The sequence below is a fragment of the Rhineura floridana genome, chromosome 4, assembly GCF_030035675.1.
Source record: "Rhineura floridana isolate rRhiFlo1 chromosome 4, rRhiFlo1.hap2, whole genome shotgun sequence".
Taxonomy (NCBI): domain Eukaryota; kingdom Metazoa; phylum Chordata; class Lepidosauria; order Squamata; family Rhineuridae; genus Rhineura; species Rhineura floridana.
Genome location: NC_084483.1, coordinates 165,466,182 through 165,482,717, shown reverse-complemented (window position 1 = coordinate 165,482,717; position 16,536 = coordinate 165,466,182). Strand labels below are relative to the sequence as shown.

The 16,536-nt window shown below is 43.7% G+C and overlaps 1 protein-coding gene and 1 long non-coding RNA gene across 5 annotated transcripts in view; one reads left to right on the top strand and one right to left on the bottom strand.

Moving 5' to 3' along the window:
• The window catches only part of CNIH3 (cornichon family AMPA receptor auxiliary protein 3), a 114,512-nt gene that overhangs the window by 7,218 nt on the left and 90,758 nt on the right, over positions 1-16,536 (top strand). Inside the window, exon 1 of one of the 4 annotated variants that reach the window (XM_061626430.1) lies at positions 14,771-14,885. The exons of the other annotated variants lie outside the window; for them this stretch is intronic. Within the exon in view, the coding sequence (XP_061482414.1) occupies positions 14,871-14,885 (15 nt within the window). The 5' untranslated portion in view covers positions 14,771-14,870. Of the gene's footprint in view, positions 1-14,770; positions 14,886-16,536 lie in introns of those variants that run through there. 4 annotated transcript variants of the gene reach the window in all.
• Positions 3,525-13,189, bottom strand: LOC133383762 (uncharacterized). The gene is made up of 3 exons (XR_009762406.1): positions 12,872-13,189; positions 10,948-11,127; positions 3,525-4,236 (listed from the first exon to the last, which is right to left on the bottom strand). It is a non-coding gene; the product is annotated as an uncharacterized LOC133383762 (long non-coding RNA).

Below are 16,536 nucleotides of genomic sequence, written 5' to 3'. Positions count from 1 at the left end.
TTTTTTCCTGTCAAAGCAGCTTGGCGAATTTGAAGGGCAAGAGAGCTCTGACTACCCTCAGCCACTGAGTTCTATTTGCAATTAAGCAAGTAACTATAACAACTGACTGCTTGAAAATGCCAACACAACAGTATCTGTGGTGATGAAAGCAGGAAAAGAAGAGGCACTCAGCGCCACAGAGATGGGTGCTGGGGGTGGAGAAACTAAGAAGAATGGTAAAAATATTACTTCTGAAGGCTATGTTCTCACAAACAGGTACTCCACAGCCTGAAGATTTACTCACTTGATCTTCACTTTGGTCACATGAACAGAAAAAGCACAGTGAAGAGTAAAGCAACTTACATGTCTCTCTTTAAAACACTAAGTGCATTTCTTCTTTGAATATGTTTTTGTTTCAAGAGTAATTTAAAACTGAGTTGTATTATCTGTGATTACTTTTGTATTGTTCTGATATGAACAGATCACAGCCTCTCCTGACTCAGATGATATGGAGAAACACTTTGCCCCAAAGCTCCTAATGACTGCTCCAAACAACTTCATCATACAGATGTTAAACAGCGTTGGAGACACATTTGTGCCTAAGGCACACCATAGCATAAGACTATGGGACTGAGATACAGTCCCCCAATGCTATTTTCTGAACATGACCCTGCAGGTGGCAACAGAACCACTGTAAAACAGTGCCCACAGTAAGCATCCCACAAAGCCTATCAAGGAGGATACCATGGTCAATTACATCCTTAAGTTACAGAAAGATCAAGAGCAGGAGAAGAGATGCATTTCCCCTATCTCACTCGTGATGCATGTCCATCGGAATGACAAAGGCTGATTCAGTCTCCAACCCACACCTGAACCCAGACTGAAACTGATCTAGACAGTCTGTATCCTCCAGGAACTCCTGCAACTGTTTTGCCACCACTCTTGCTCAAAAAGGGGGTATTTGTGATGGGCTAATAGTTATTGTAAACCACATAGTCCAGGGTGGGCTTCTTCAGGAATGAATACACTTCTACTTGTTTAAGGGCAGCAGGCACCACATCACACCCTGGGCCAGCTCAGTCAGCCCCCACCCACCAACTGGCTTTCACCAGCCAGGATGGACAGGGAGCAAGAAGCTGGTCACATCACTGCAAGAGTCCTGTCCACATCATCAGGGCAAATAAACTGAATCAGATTCTGTAAAATATGGAAAGGTGCAGCATTGGACACTTCAACTGGACTTGCAAAAACTGGGGCATCTAAGGCGCTATAGCTGCATGACTTTATCCTCAAAGTGCCATGCAAACTGCTCACAGCATGCTACTGAGTGCTCCAGAGGGCCATCCACCACTTCTGGTATGGTTAGCTTCCAGACAACCCAAAATAACTCTGCTAGATGGTACATTGAGGATGTGATGCTGGCAGTAAAGTAATTCTTTGCTGCCTTCACTGCCACTTGGTTGGCAGAATGGTGTGACCTAACAAGTGTTCAGTCAGCTTCAAAGCGAGTTTTCTGTCATCTGTGCTCCAGTTGTATCCCAGGCTGCTTCATTGTCTGCAACTCCTCAGTAAACGAAGGTGCACTGTGAGCCCTGTAGCATCAGAGAGGATCCTTGGGAATGATCATGTCAATAGCTCTCTTCATCCCCCCCCCATCCCACAACAAGACCAGGGCCTCAACAGGATCACAAATTCTATCCTCTGGGAAATTCCCCAGAGCATTGAGGAATCTGCCAGGTTCAATTACTCTCTGTGGATGGACCATTTGAATTGGTCCCCCACATTTGTGGGGTTCGGCTGCCACCAAAAGTCTAGGAAGTAGTCTAACCATGACAGTGGAGTTACAACTCCCCCCCATAGCCAGACCACCCCTGTCCCCACTAGGAGCAAAGACTAAATCCAGGGTATACCCTGCTCTGTGTTGTGGTAACTATCTGGGACAGTCCCATGGTTGCCACAAGATCCTGACTTGGCCCTGAAGCAGCCTTGGCATAGATGTTGAAGTCCTAGGTTCCTCCAACACAGTTTTTAATGTTTTTAGTTACTGTAAACCGCCCAGAGAGCTTCGGCTATGGGGCGGTATACAAATACAATAAATAAATAAACCTCAGCCAGCTCAGTCAGGAAGGCCATTGGGTAGCAGGGTGGGTGATAAATCAACAGTGTACTCAGACTGTCTCCATGGCTCCATGTCAAATGCAGGCCCTCTAGACCAGTTAAGTGGAGAGGTTTCCTAATGAGAGAGAATTAGCGTCTCTGAACTATGGCAATACCTCCCCCCATCCGACCCTCTAGTCTGGGTTGGTGTTGCACCAAATACCCGAGCAGGCAAAGCTGTGTCACGTCAGGCCTGCCCTGCTCCCCCATTCACGTCTCAGTTACGCATGCCAGATCAGCCTGTTCATCCATAATAAGATCATGGATCAACACAGTCTTATTATGAATAGACCTGGCATTCAATGACATCACCAGCCTCCTTCTTGTTGTCCTGGGCTCCTTCTGGGAGGAAGGGCGGGATATAAATTTAATAAAATAAATAAATAAATATTGGTCACAGTGGATGAATCTCCAGTGATATCAAGGATGCAAGGGGGATCAGAGCAGAGGACAGGATGCAAAAATCTATAAACCACCCACCTCCCCCCTGGCCACGCCTCCCCCTGATCACTGGGATAACTGATATCCATGGGCCTCATCCTGTCTCCTTTCCACACACATCTTCAAGCACTTCTTCCCACAACACACAACCACACCAGGCTATCACAATAATCATAATGCAAGCAATAAGGAGGACATAATGCTTTTAAAAGGAGTCTTTCTGCCAAAGGGCTTTTTGAGTGCTGGGTGCCTGAAAGAGAACTACCCGTAGGCTGCTCCAAATATATTCCCAGGTTGTCCCAACAGTAAGAACCAGAAATAAGTAGGATCAGTGCAAATGCCATAGTCCAGAAGAGTTCCTTTAGTGCAAAACCCCTAAGTTGGTACCTATTCCTTGAGGTACCTCTTGGCTCCAAGGTTAGCACCACCATGCAAAATAAGCCATGGGGAAAGCTGCTGATGGGCACAGCCTAGTCCATTATCAATAGCAAAGTTGAAAGGAATTGAAAATGAATATGAGTGCATAAACTGATACAACCAAACTGATTCTTTCACCATTTCCTTCTACGGCCAAATTTTCATTTGTGCCTCACTAGTTAACAAAAATATGTTTCAAAATGGAGTTTTTAAAATCTGACATTAGCTGCAGTTGTGCACAGTTCAGCATGCTTAAATGTAGCATGCATAGCTACATGCCATCTCTTTCAGTTCCCTTTGCCTACTCCTTAGAAATTAGACTGTTCTTCAAGTATGTTGCCATGCAACTATTTTCATTAGTGCTTTTCAATGGTAGCTCTGGTTACCTGTTAATACAAATCATTTTAAAATTGCTACATACTTTGAAATTCATTGTGTCAAATCTGTTTTAAGTAAGAATAAAAGAGAAAAACTCTCTTCACTTTAACCAGGATGTATATAATATAAGCCAAGATGGAGAAGAAGGAACATTATACATTCCATAAAATACATATTGGAAAGAAGAAAATTGTCACTAAATTGTTAATTAAATGTGGGAGAGCCAGTACTGTGCTACTGTCAGCTCTACACTGCGTCAGCAGTGCCGGTGGGGGGCTGGAAATTCCTGGGTGGTTGGCAGGGAAGCAAAGTCCTTAGCCGGCAGTCTGGTCATAAATCTGCCAGGTCTAGGAGGAGAGGAGCTGATAAGGGCCAGGCTTGTCTGAAGCGTACTTGCCGAGTCAGGAGTCCAGAAGTGAGGTCAGTAGAGGTCCGGGATCAAGTGCCAAGGGGTCAGTCCGAAAGAGGGTGCCAGGAAACTAGGAACACACAAGCCACGCCTGACGTTGCAGTCAGCAACAAGCTGCAGCCAAGGTGTGCCTTATAAAGAGCAAGGTTGACAGCAGGTGTGAGTCCTCAGCGTTTGGGCCTGAAGGAGACAGGCCTGCCTCTCTTCTGCCTGACCTTCTGCTGTCTACGTTCTGCAGGTGAGGGGGGAGTATCCTGTTCACTGTCTGTGTCTGGCTGCAGGGACTCTGCTGTATCTGGGGTGCTCTGCAGCTGAGGGGGAGAAGGAGCTGGGTTCTCAGGAGGCTCCTCCGTGTCTCCTTCTGAGTCTGCTGCTCCTGGGTCTGCTGCTGTTACTCCCGAGTTGTCCTCATCTGAGGAGTCCTCTGACGGGGCCATGACACCTCTCTTGTTCTTCTTAAGCAGTTAGGAAACAATGTGAAATTATAATTAGCCTCATTTTTTACCCTCCATATCATTTTGAACAGATAGCTAGCCATAACAAAACCTTAATATATTAGTATAAATGCTAACACATTATCAGAGCTGGTGTAGTGTAGTGGCTAAGAGGCTGAGTTATGACTCAGGAAGCCCCTGGTTAAATCTTGGTCCTGCCATAAACTCATCAGGAGGCATAGGCAAGCCACTCTCTCTCAACCTCTGCCCCCGCTCCCAGCTGCAATATGGGGGATAATGCTGACTTGCTTTAAGAAGCTTGGGGCACAATCCAAACTCCTGACAGGCAGCAGTGGGGCTTAACAGACTGTGGGGGACACCACTGCATCCAGAGCTTCTGCCTGCCTGCAGTACTTTTGCCTGTGGTTTAGGTACAGGTGGAAGCCCCACAGCAGCCTCATCTAAACCCCCTCCAGCCCAGCAGATTGGGGTGTGTGTGTTGATTGCTGTGTTAGTAAGCATAGCAATAAGATAATGCACATGAAATGTCATGAATACCTAAGCTATAAACATTGTAAGCATTCTTTCTCTTACTATTATTATTACACAAATTGCATTTTTAGGTGCATACACAGGATGTTTTAAGGGTACATCTAAAAATGTAAAGTGTGGAATGTGGCAAATATATGATTCAGGCAGGTACACTCATGAAGGAGCTGTGATTAGCTGCAGTTCCTTGTTGAGGCTACACTCAGTGGCAAATCTGGGTTTGCCTCCATGTGTAATGTGCGATCTGGCCCTTAGCAATTCCAGTTGACTCACACATATTCTGCCATAGTGACAAGGGCAGCTGGGACAGGAGCAACATATGCCAGAGCAGGATGGGGAGGTATATCTTAACATGATTAGGTCTAAGAAGCATGGCAGAGACAGGTTCAGTATAACTAGTAAAGATGGGGAAGAGGTAAGCAAATTGACAAGGCTGCAAAGGACATCAGATCAAGCAGAATGATCAAGGGAAAAGTTCATAGAGGATAAAGGGCAAGCAGAAACAAATGTACACTATAGGCAGTCACAGGAGGTTCAACAGACAGAGCATGGTCTGAGATGCAATCTGTTTACCAAGGGAAAAAATGGTTGGTGAGTCTGTCAGTGTCCTCTCCCTGCTATTTTTACTGGAACTTCTGGCAGATTAGAGTCAATGAAGCCAGGGGCACCAAGTTAGTCTAACTCTAGCGTGTGTCCCTTCCTGGGTAAGCACAGCAAAACTCAGGACACAAAGGCCTAAATGCAATACATACTTATTTGTGACTAAGGCCCTTTGAACTTGGCTAGACTTCTGTATAACCATCCATGTTCAATTGTATTTGTGGCTGTAGTAAAAACGTACAGGGTTCTCTCGGGTAGAGAAAGGACCACAAGTAGCTGCGAGTTCAAGGCGTTTATTCAAAAACTACTGCAATAGGGCAAATATGTACGTTACACAGCAATGGGTGAAGCATGAGCCGCCGCCCCTTTCCTGCTTCCCCTTTTTATATGCTTTTGCAGATCACAAAGGCTTACAGAGAGCTTACAGAGAGGCTTACCTTAACCAGGCAGGAAGGAATGTATACAATCAGCAGAACAGGACATACACAGTTGCATATGTGGGTGGGTGTAGCGCTAGCTCAAGCGTTTGCAAGGCTCCTGTTGTTCTGAGATATGGCCTTGGTTTAATCTTTTTTTACTACAGTGGCAATGATGCCCCTAGCTCTAATTGATTGATATTTCATGTTGGCTTAGAACATTCATAAACATTTGAGCTTCTCAAGGAACTTCTCAGTGGTCCAGCTGATGGGAATGGAAAGGTTATTTTTTTTGTGTGTGGCTGGGATTAAAACCTACAAACCCTAGGAGTAGCTGAGGACTTGGAAGAAGTCCCAGGAAACAAAGGCTAAGGTGCAAGGAGGTGGCTGAAAGAAGGGTTCAAAGTATTTATTTATTTAATTAATTAATTAATTTGTATCCCGCCCTTCCTCCCAGCAGGAGCCCAGGGCGGCAAACAAAGCACTAAAACACTTTAAAACATCATAAAAACAGGTCTTAAAATACATTAAAACAAAACAGCATTAAAAACATTTTAAAAAACAACCTTAAAAAAGGGTTAAAAACATTATTAAAAACATATTAAACAATTCTGACACAGATGCAGACTGGGATAGGTCTCAACTTAAAAGGCTTGTTGAAAGAGGAAAGTCTTCAAAAGGCGCCGAAAAGATAGCAGAGATGGCGCCTGCCTAATTTTCAAAGGGAGGGAATTCTACAGGGTAGGTGCTGCCACATGAAAGGTCCGTTTCCTATATTGTGCAGAACGAACCTCCTGATAAGATGGTATCTGCAGGAGGCCCTCACCTGGAGAGTGCAGTGATCGACTGGGCATATAAGGGGTAAGACGGTCTTTCAGGTATCCTGGTCCCAAGTTGTATAGGGCTTTGTACACCAAAACTAGAACCTTGAACTTGGTCTGGTATGCAGTGAACTTCAGAGAAACAGGAACATGAAGGGAGGAGAGATGAAGGAGAAGAAGGCTTGAGGGAAAGGACAGGGAACTAAGGCAAGATATTAAGAGGTATTAATGAGAAAGGGTTCTCACGGTGCTTTAAGTCAATAGGGGCTGTATGCTGTAGTGCAGGGATAGCCAACATGGTGCCCTTCAGCTGTTGTTATCTCCAACTCCCATCAGCCCTAGTTGGCACGGCCAATGGTCAGGATTGATGGGAGTTGTAGTCCTACAGCATTCAGATGGCATCATACTGGCTACTCCTGATATAGGGAGAAGATGTCAGAAGAGCTAGTGAGGCATAACTTTAACATCATGAGAACCCTGTTCTTGAATTTCTTCTGCTATACTTCCTCATGTGGTTTCTTCCCATATACTCCAGCTTCTTCTAAAATCTCTAACTCCTCTACTCCAGGTCCATCATTTCTTCAATATCCTCTGATGCTGATCCTTGCTTTTTGTACATTTTTCTTATCACTCTTCCTCAACATATATACTGACATCCCCTTCCTCCTCTCATTGTCACCATGACTGATATCTATCTGTCTTCTTCACCTATGTGTTTCTTCTGTATCTGTTCCCTCCAGCTCTGAGAAAAGACTTGATCTAGATTATTATAGTTCACACAATTAACTTTGGGACAAAGGAGGTAGCGGTTCCCTTTTAAAATACATTTTCAAAGGTCAATGCAGTATTCCATCCTCCCCAGTATTTTTGTCATGAACACAATACATCTTGCTAGTCAGTGTTTAGGGCTGTACATCAGTTTCCTCCCCAACGAGTTCCATAATATAGCATTAAATCGGAAGTGGAGGAAATAAGCCTGAGTAGGCAGGCACAGTAGTCACTTCTTTGAAGTACTTGTGCTTATTCTGTGAGTCTCTGGTTTGCTATTTGTAGTAGTAACCAGCAGAGAATTTGTCACAGTCCCCATGTTCTGTGTGGGCATCAGGCATACTGGTTTAGTTTGTCTGACTCTTGAAAATGCCTTTGTCCTTTCAGGATTCCTGATAAGATTCAAGTCATACTTATCTTATGCACTTTTGCCAATTTCAGAAGCTGCAACAAACAAAATGTGGCATAAACTATTTGAACAGGTTTGACCATACTACTAGGTATGATACTAGATAGTACATACTACTATCAGTCTTAGGTAGGTTCAGTGTTGATCTGATATATATCAAATTGATTTCAATCATGGCTTAATTCACTACTCCAAAGGACTCAATTTTAATGATTTCAATCACAGTTTAAATCACTAGTTGAGGAAGATTCTATTTAATCATCATTTTTAGTATAAGTACATTGTTGCTTAATATAACCTTAATACATATTGAGAGATGTAGGTTTCATTAGAAGGTAGGTATATACTAAGCAATTATTCTGAATTGTTTTCAGATTAATTTTCATCAAGAAATGGGATGATAATTTGGTCATTTTAGTACTCAATCAGAATGAACTTTTGAACAGTTGTGAACCAGCTCCAATTGTTTAATTAATCATGATATTTTTGTCATGATGTGCCAGAATCACCACCACCAAACAGGCTTTTAAATTGTACTGTTTATTCTGGTTAGTTTTATTCTTCAACAAACAACATTAACAAAACTCGCACATGGATATTTGAATGGTTAACTATTTCAGTTTTTAGATAAATGTAAAGTTCTTTAAAAAAATAAAATTTAGGCAATTTCAACCAAGTCAACATGAGAAACTTAAAATATTGAGTGGTACAGTTAACTCAGTCTTCTTCTTTACCTTTGTCTTCCTTGTTCATTGTATGAAAAAGAAATACAACCTTTCTTGCTTTTTCAGTTCCCATCTTATTTCTCGATTTAGAATGAATAAGTCCAAAGAAAGAAAAAACTCTCTCTATACCTGCAGAAGAGGCTACTGCTGTTAAGAGCTGGATTACTACTTCAGCAGTCTCCTCCTTGTTCAGATGTACTCCATCTTCGCAAATTCTCTATTCATTGACCTTCTCTATCTTTGTACTTAAAGAGAGGCAAGGTCTTAGGAGAGAGTGAGAGCAAGCGTACTTCATGTACACACCTTCAGAATAGAACTGATCAAGTTATCTCCCATGTCCATAAATTGCTACTAACATTTTCATAGAATATAATTAGAAGTTGTATAATTAGTATTCATGATGATATCTTTGACCTAGGCTCTTTTTTTATTAACTGTTTTAAGAAAATTTTGAAATACGATTTAAATTTTAAAAATCGGATTTAAATAATTTTTTTGAGGTTTTTGATTTTTTTTAAAAAAAACATTGATTTTTATCAACCCTGGGTACATTGGCCCCTATGTTACCTTAAGGCTATCTCTCCTCTTATTCTCATCATGCCCTTCAAGATCCAATGCTTTAAAATGTTGTAGAGCATCCTCTTAACAGTACTATCCATGCACCAAGTTCTAACTGCAAGGGTGCATACAGAAGCTGCTCCACAGTTTATAGAGTTATTTTCCCATGAGGTTTGCTGAAGTCTGGGCCTGAGCATCTTCTGGAAGTTGCTAATACCTTTTTGTGCATATGAGTTTAACATTTCATTTGGAGGCCACAATTAAGCAAGTAAGGGATCTTGTTTTCAATAAGATGTTAGTGCCAATCCAGAGTATTTTAAGTATATAATAATAATGATAGTAATACTAATAATAAACTATGTCCTATCTTTTTTTCAGAAGAAATTCAAGGTGACTAACAATAAAAATGAAACAAAGGATAAAATATAAAGCAATCCCACAATTGAACCAAATAACAAATTAGCATAAAAAAGCAAATCCACAATTATAAAGTGAAAAGTAAACTTCAGAATTAAAATAACCACAGTACCAAAAAGAGGAAATATTCAGCCAAAGATCTTCTAAAACAGCCATGTCTTTACCAGTTGTATAAAAAAAGTACAGTGGGAGGGTGTCAGATATCTCCTTCTTTAGGTCCCTAGAATTCTCAGAACATCAGGTAGGCTCTTCGCCTCAAAGACTGCCTGTTGGGACCCTTATTGCTAGGGCTTGGAAATCCCTTTTTCATCACAGGACCCCTTTTCTGTTTTTAATTCCACAGTGCAGGGCTTTCCTACTTATACCTGTGTCTAATTTTTTATAGCACAATGGCTGTCTTCACCTGCCCATGCTATTCTTCAATGTTCCCAACTGGCTCACCACTGGGGGTTACCTCCAGAATTAATCTCTTTCCCCTCTGGCTCTAATTGAAGCCGGTCCAGTTTTCCTTCTACCTCAGGAACATAGGAAACTGCCTTATACCAAGAAAGACTATTGGTCCAACTAGCTCAATATTGTCTCTGCTGACAGGCAGAGGCTGTCCAGGGTTTCAGGCAAGAATCTCTCTCAACCCGACCTGGAGATGCCAGAGATTGAACCTGGGGCCATCTGCATGCAAAGCAGATGGCCTCCCACTGAGTTATGGCCCTCTTCAGCGTTCACTGTCTTGTCCTTTTCCTTCTTCCAGCACCTGTTCCCTTCTACTCTTAAACTCCCTGGGACCTCTTTCCCAACACTCCCACATCTTGCCTTTTATGTAGCCACTCTGGGTGTCTGTTTAACTCTCTACAGCTTCTGCCATCCAGCTGTCCCTTAGGTCACCTGTGTTTTTATTTGTGTGAGCCAGGAGAGGAATGTCATGGGAAGCTCCTGGAGTCACAGCTCTGGTGTCCTCTTGACAGAGAGCCTGATGCAACCTACTTGGCACAGCATTCCACAGGGTGGGCACTGCTACAGAGAAGGCTGTAACCCTGGTCCTAGTGTCAAGGGATCTGGAGCAGGGTCTTGTATGATGATCAAAGCATGCAGGAGCCTCATATGGAAGAAGCTAGTCCTTAAGGTGCCCATGTCCCAAGCCATTTAGGGCTTTAAAGGTTAACAACAACACTTTGCATTTAACCCAGAAACAAACCATTAGCCTGTGCAGATCACACAAAACTGTTCTGATAGATTCAAATTGCCTAATACCCATTAGCACCCTAGCTGCCTTATTTTGCACTGATTGCACTTTCAAGGGAAGTCCCACATAAAGCACATTGCAGTAATTAATTTTGAGGTCGCTAGGGTATGAATGACCAGGGTATGATCAGACTTTGTCACCAAGGGTCATAGTTGGTGAACCAGCTGAAGATGGAGAGGGCACCCCTCACCATTAACGCTGTCTACACATTTAAGGAGTCAAGGAGTACCTCCAAACTACAAGCTTGATCTTTCAGATGGAGTGCAACCTGATCCAGAACAGGCTGTAAACCCAGACGATCCACCCACCAACAGTACTTCTATTTTGTCTGAAGTCCTTTCTCAGCATGTTCCACCTCATCCAGACTGTCACAAGCATGAAGCAGCAGTTCAGTCTTTTGATTGCCTCCCTAGGATAAGATGAAAATAAGAGATTACAATGCAGGGTGCCATCAGAATACTGATGGCTCCATGATCAAATCTCCAGATGACCTCACCCAGCAGATGTGTATGTTGAACAGCATGGGAGACAAAATGGAATCTTGTGAAACTTCATTGGTGCAACTTCTGGGTGCCCTTAGGAGCAGAGCCAGTTCAGTGTTGTGCTTCTAATGCTCATCCTTTAAAGAAAGCCCAGAAGGATACCATGGTTTATTGAAAGATCCAGGAGAACCAACAGGGATGAACTGTCCATTTCCCAGCTAAAGCAGCCTTTCCCAACCTAGTGCCCTCCAGATGTTTTGGACTACAACTACCATCATCTCTGACCATTTGCCATGTTGTCTGGGCTGATGGAGGAGGTATAGTTCAAACATCTGGAGGGTACCAGGTTGGGGGACTAGGCACTAGGGCAAGCAAGCCACTTTCTGTGCCACAATCTGGATGAAAGTCAGCCTGGAAGGGATCCAGATAATCAGTTTGATCTAAAAACCACCAGAGCTGTGCTGCCACAACCCATTAAAATACCTTGCCTAAAAAGGGATGTTACACTGGGCAATAGTTATTCACATCAGAGAGGTCCATATATGCTTTTTCATCATAGGATGTACCACCATCCCTTTCAGCATCAAAAATACTGAGCCCTCCCTCAGGGAAGCATTTATTAGCATGTCTATTGCCTTTGTGTGTGAGCCGAATAACAAGGCAAATCAAGGTGATTCGGGGTCTCCCCTCCACCCCTAAGTCAAAGTGTGGTGCCCCTGCTAGTCAGATAGGGGGACGACAGCAAAGCCTCTGTTACTCTGTGTCTGAACCAATACAGCCCTGTGCTTTCCTACAGGCCTTAAAATGTGGGGCTGTTTAGAATGCTGCCTGTGGAGTTCTGAACAGCTGCTTTTAAATGGTTTTTTTTGTTTTGCAATGTAAGATTTTAAAAACAAACTTTTAAAAAATAATCCTCTACTGCTGTGATTTAACAAAACAAAAACAAAAAAATTGAGAGCTCTTCAGTGCTCCGCTGGCAACATTTTTGACAGCCTTACTTCTTGCAAAGTCCATGGATCTAGAGAAAAGTACAGAAATGACAGAGTGACAGGAAGGTTTGTGTGGGCCCTGATCCAACTTGGAGGGATTTATTGACATTGTGCTCTGACTCAGAGGGTGAAGACTCCCAAACCACTCCTATCTGCCTCATTTTTAGGCCCCCATACAGAGCCAATGCACATTCCAAGTATCTTTACCATGTTTATAACTACTCCCCCCCTTTGGCATTATTGTTCTGCAAATAATCATTAGTACTTAGCTGTCAGCAACCTCTTTAGCATTTGAACAACAACTTTGGCTAGCACAACTCATTTCAAACTACAGGATATAGGGAGGACTTATTAAAAGTCATTAATTGCTTGTCTTTTACATCAGCTGTGCAGTTCAGCAGCCACAAAGCTCTGGTGAAGTTACCCTGGGTCTAAGTGATCCTTCAGTTTCAGGTGCAAATTCGGTGGTATATACAAGTTACAAGAATAACAGCCATTAAAATCCCTGGGAATTAATTGCATTCTGTAAGTGGAAGAATACAGTAGCATATCACTCCCACACATCTGTCCTCTACCTTTAAAATTGCAAAGTTGGGGAGGGAAATATTAATCCTCAAAAACTGGTATGCTTACAACCAGAAATTAATTCACAGTTAATTGGATTTATAATTTGCTCCCTCACCTGTTGTGTCGAGACAGTGTGGGGGCAGAAATACTTTTTTCAATAGTGATCCAGGGCTCATCCAGACGACTGTATAATGTGTGACATGACCGCTTTGTGTTCTCATTATTTTTCGGTTGTCCTGATGACATCCTGCACAAAAGCGCGTTTTCGCATGGTTAAATCCGCTTTGGCACAACCGCGGAAAATGCAATTATCTTTTTTAAAGCGTGAATCATCCACTGCAACGTTAGGGGCTCAGACGCAATACCACGGACTTTAGAGCAGGAGGCGTTCTGTGGGCGGTCATTGGGGTTTTCCCATTCCCCTTCCTTCATTTTCAGCCAATCACGTATTTCCACTTTTGCGCATGTGCAGGAATGTGCTTGGAAAAGCCCAGGAAACTGAACCAATCAGAGCCACTGTTACGTTGTACTCCTCAGATGCAGAAATGTGCATTTCCGCATTTGCACACAAGGAGGTACTACAGTGGCTGGGTAAACTCCCCTTAGCTTTTCCTGCTTCTCGACCTGAGGCAATGTGTGTGTGTAACAAAGCCCTGGTAACAGGATGGAGGCGAAGAAATCCCTTCCACCCCACCCTCCTGCCGGCTCTGTGCTTCTTTCTGCCACTCAGGCTGGTTGCTGGGTCCTGGAGTGCCTCCTCGAGGGCAAGCGAGCAGCCAGGGGGAGGGCAAGCTAGCAAGGGGTGGCAGGTCATGGTGGACCACCGGCCAGGTGGTCATCAGCCTCAGCACTGGTCGCTGCGCTACCCAGGCAGATGGAAGCCAGGGGCAGTAGCCGCAACAAAAGGCTGGGCCCCCCCCGGCCGCCTCACAGCTGATCGGTTCACTGCACTGCCCTGCAGTTACCACAAGAAAGCCTCCTCATGCCTTGCGCTTTGCTTCATGCTGTCTCTTGGGTGCTCCTCCCTCTGCCTGGAACGTCACTCTCTCCTCTCTGGGCTACTTGCTTAACTTTTGGGAGGAAGGGAGGGAGACAAAACAAGCAGAAGCAAACTGAGGTCCCATTCCCCCTGCCCACAAACAGGAGAGGGAAGTAAGCTCCCTGCACCAGCTCCTTCTCTGGCCAGCGAACGATGCATGCCCCTACTGCTGCTCATGTGTGAAATGGAGATGGCTCCTGAGCTCAAGGCTGCCTGGGAACTTTCCCCAAATCCCCAACTTGCAAGAATCTGCTTGGTTCCGCAGTAGTAACTGCAAGGCACATTGCAGCCTCTGGTCTTGGTGGCCTTAAATGTAGGGGTGGTTAGCAGGGAAGGGGCACCCTGCCTGCTTCACACTTGCCCTTGGCTCAGAGCACTCGCAAACTTCCAGGGCGAAGGAGATCGGCACAGACCTGGCCCTGGACTCCACGCTCTACCTGGCTTTTAAGAGCAGTTAGGTTTTTCCCCCCTTTTCTCTCCCCCCCTTCTTCCCCCCTTTTATTTTGCCCCTCTTAAGGATGAAAGGAGTGTTTTTTGCTCTCCGCACAGCTGCAGAGCTGCCGCTAATGCCTGCTGCCAGTGCTTGTTAATTTCACACTTAAGTGGAAATTGTTTCAAGGTGAGCAGATACATTGTATCCAAAACAAAATAGTTGCAAAGCATAATAATCCGATCCCTTTATGTCCATTTTGCACAGCTGCTGCTGCTATCTGCTGCTTGTTAATTTCACATTTAGGGGGAAATTGCTTAGGAGTGAGCGGATACATTGCTCACTCACCCTCAGCTAGCTCCCTCTCTCGTCCTCCATTACAGCAACTTAAATTCAAATTTCCTGCTCTTGCGTCCAAGCGCCTGCGTGTGCTTCGGGGCAGGGAGCACACGTCATATTCTGTGGACCAATTGGCTCATAGGGGTGGAGTTAGAGGTTGGACTTTGGGAAAATCCGGAAAGAATGTTTGATGTGTGGCCGAAAAAACAGCGGTTTTCTGGAAATTTTAAAAAGTAAAAAAACAGCCAAAAAAGCGGAAAAAAAAACAGAAGTGGGGACTATCCAAGCACAACACGAATAGGCAAAATGTGGATTATCCAGGTGAGTTTGGATGAGCCCCCAGTCTACATCACATGTACCACTGTATCTATAGGTATAAGTGTAAAATGTAAAGTTGGAAGATCTTATAGGATTAAAGGAACTTGAAGACAAGTATACTAAGTGTATACTAAGGTGGGTTTCTCCTTAATAATGTGCTTCTATGAGGGTTCATAGAATCATAGGATAGTAGAGTTGGAAGGGGCCTATAAGGCCATCAAGTCCAACCCCCTGCTCAATGCAGGAATCCAAATCAAAGCATTACTGACAGATGGCTGTCCAGCTGCCTCTTGAATGCCTCCAGTGTCGGAGAGCCCACTACCTCTCTAGGTAATTGGTTCCATTGTTGTATGGCTCTAACAGTTAGGAAGTTTTTCCTGATGTCCAGTCGAAATCTGGCTTCCTGCAACTTGAGCCCATTATTCCATGTCCTGCACTCTGGGACTATCGAGAAGAGATTCCAGCTTTCCTCTATGTGACAACCTTTCATGTCCTTGAAGAGTGCTATCATATCTCCCCTCAGTCTTCTCTTCTCCAGGCTAAACATGCCCAGTTCTTTCAGTCTCTCCTCATAGGGCTTTGTTTCCAGTCCCCTGATCATCCTTGTTGCCCTCCTCTGAACCTGTTCCAGTTTGTCTGTATCCTTCTTGAAGTGCGGAGACCAGAACTGGATGCAGTATTCAAGATGAGGCCTAATAGAATACTTCACGCGATTTGGAAACTATACTTCTGTTAATGCAGCCTAAAATAGCATTTGCCTTTTTTGCAGCCACATCACACTGTTGGCTCATATTCAGCTTGTGATCAATGACAATTCCAAGATCCTTCTCACATGTCGTATTGCTGAGCCAAGTATCCCCATCTTATAACTGTACATTCAATTTCTTTTTCCTAAGTATAGAACTTTGCATTTATCCCTATTGAATTCCATTCTGTTGTTTTCAGCCCAATGCTCCAGCCTATCAAGGTCCCTTGAATTTTGTTTCTGTCTTTCATGGTATTAGCTATGCCCCCCCAATTTTGTATCATCTGCAAATTTGATAAGCATGCTCTGTACCTCCTCATCCAAGTTGTTAATATAAACATTGAAGAGCACTGGGCCCAGGACCAAACCCTGTGGTACCCCACTTGTTACTTCAGCCCAGTTTGAGAAGGAACCATTGATAAGCACTCTTTGAGTACGATTCTGGAGCCAACTGTGGATCAACCTGAGGGTTGTTCCATCCAGCCCACATTTAGCTAGCTTGCTAATCAGAGTATCATGGGGCACTTTGTCAAAAGCTTTGCTGAAGTCAAGATATATTATGTCCACAGCATTCCCACAGTCTACAAGGGAGGTTTCTGATCAAAAAATGAGATAAGATTAGTTTGGCAGGATTTGTTCTTCATAAATCTATGTGTCTATATTCTGAGTATAAACTGCACAGTTCAGAATTTGACTTCCTGAGAGTTACAGCATATTTCTAAAGGAAACATAGGAAGGTGCCAGCTTTATACCTTGGACCTTGCACATGCAAAGCATATCTTTTGCCATGGAGCCATGGCATTTCTAATAATTTCCAAAACTATTACTATTCCACCTTCTATAAACATAGTTACGGTGACTAACAGAATCCAAGAACCAATGAATGAACAAAAAAATAACAAATACTGA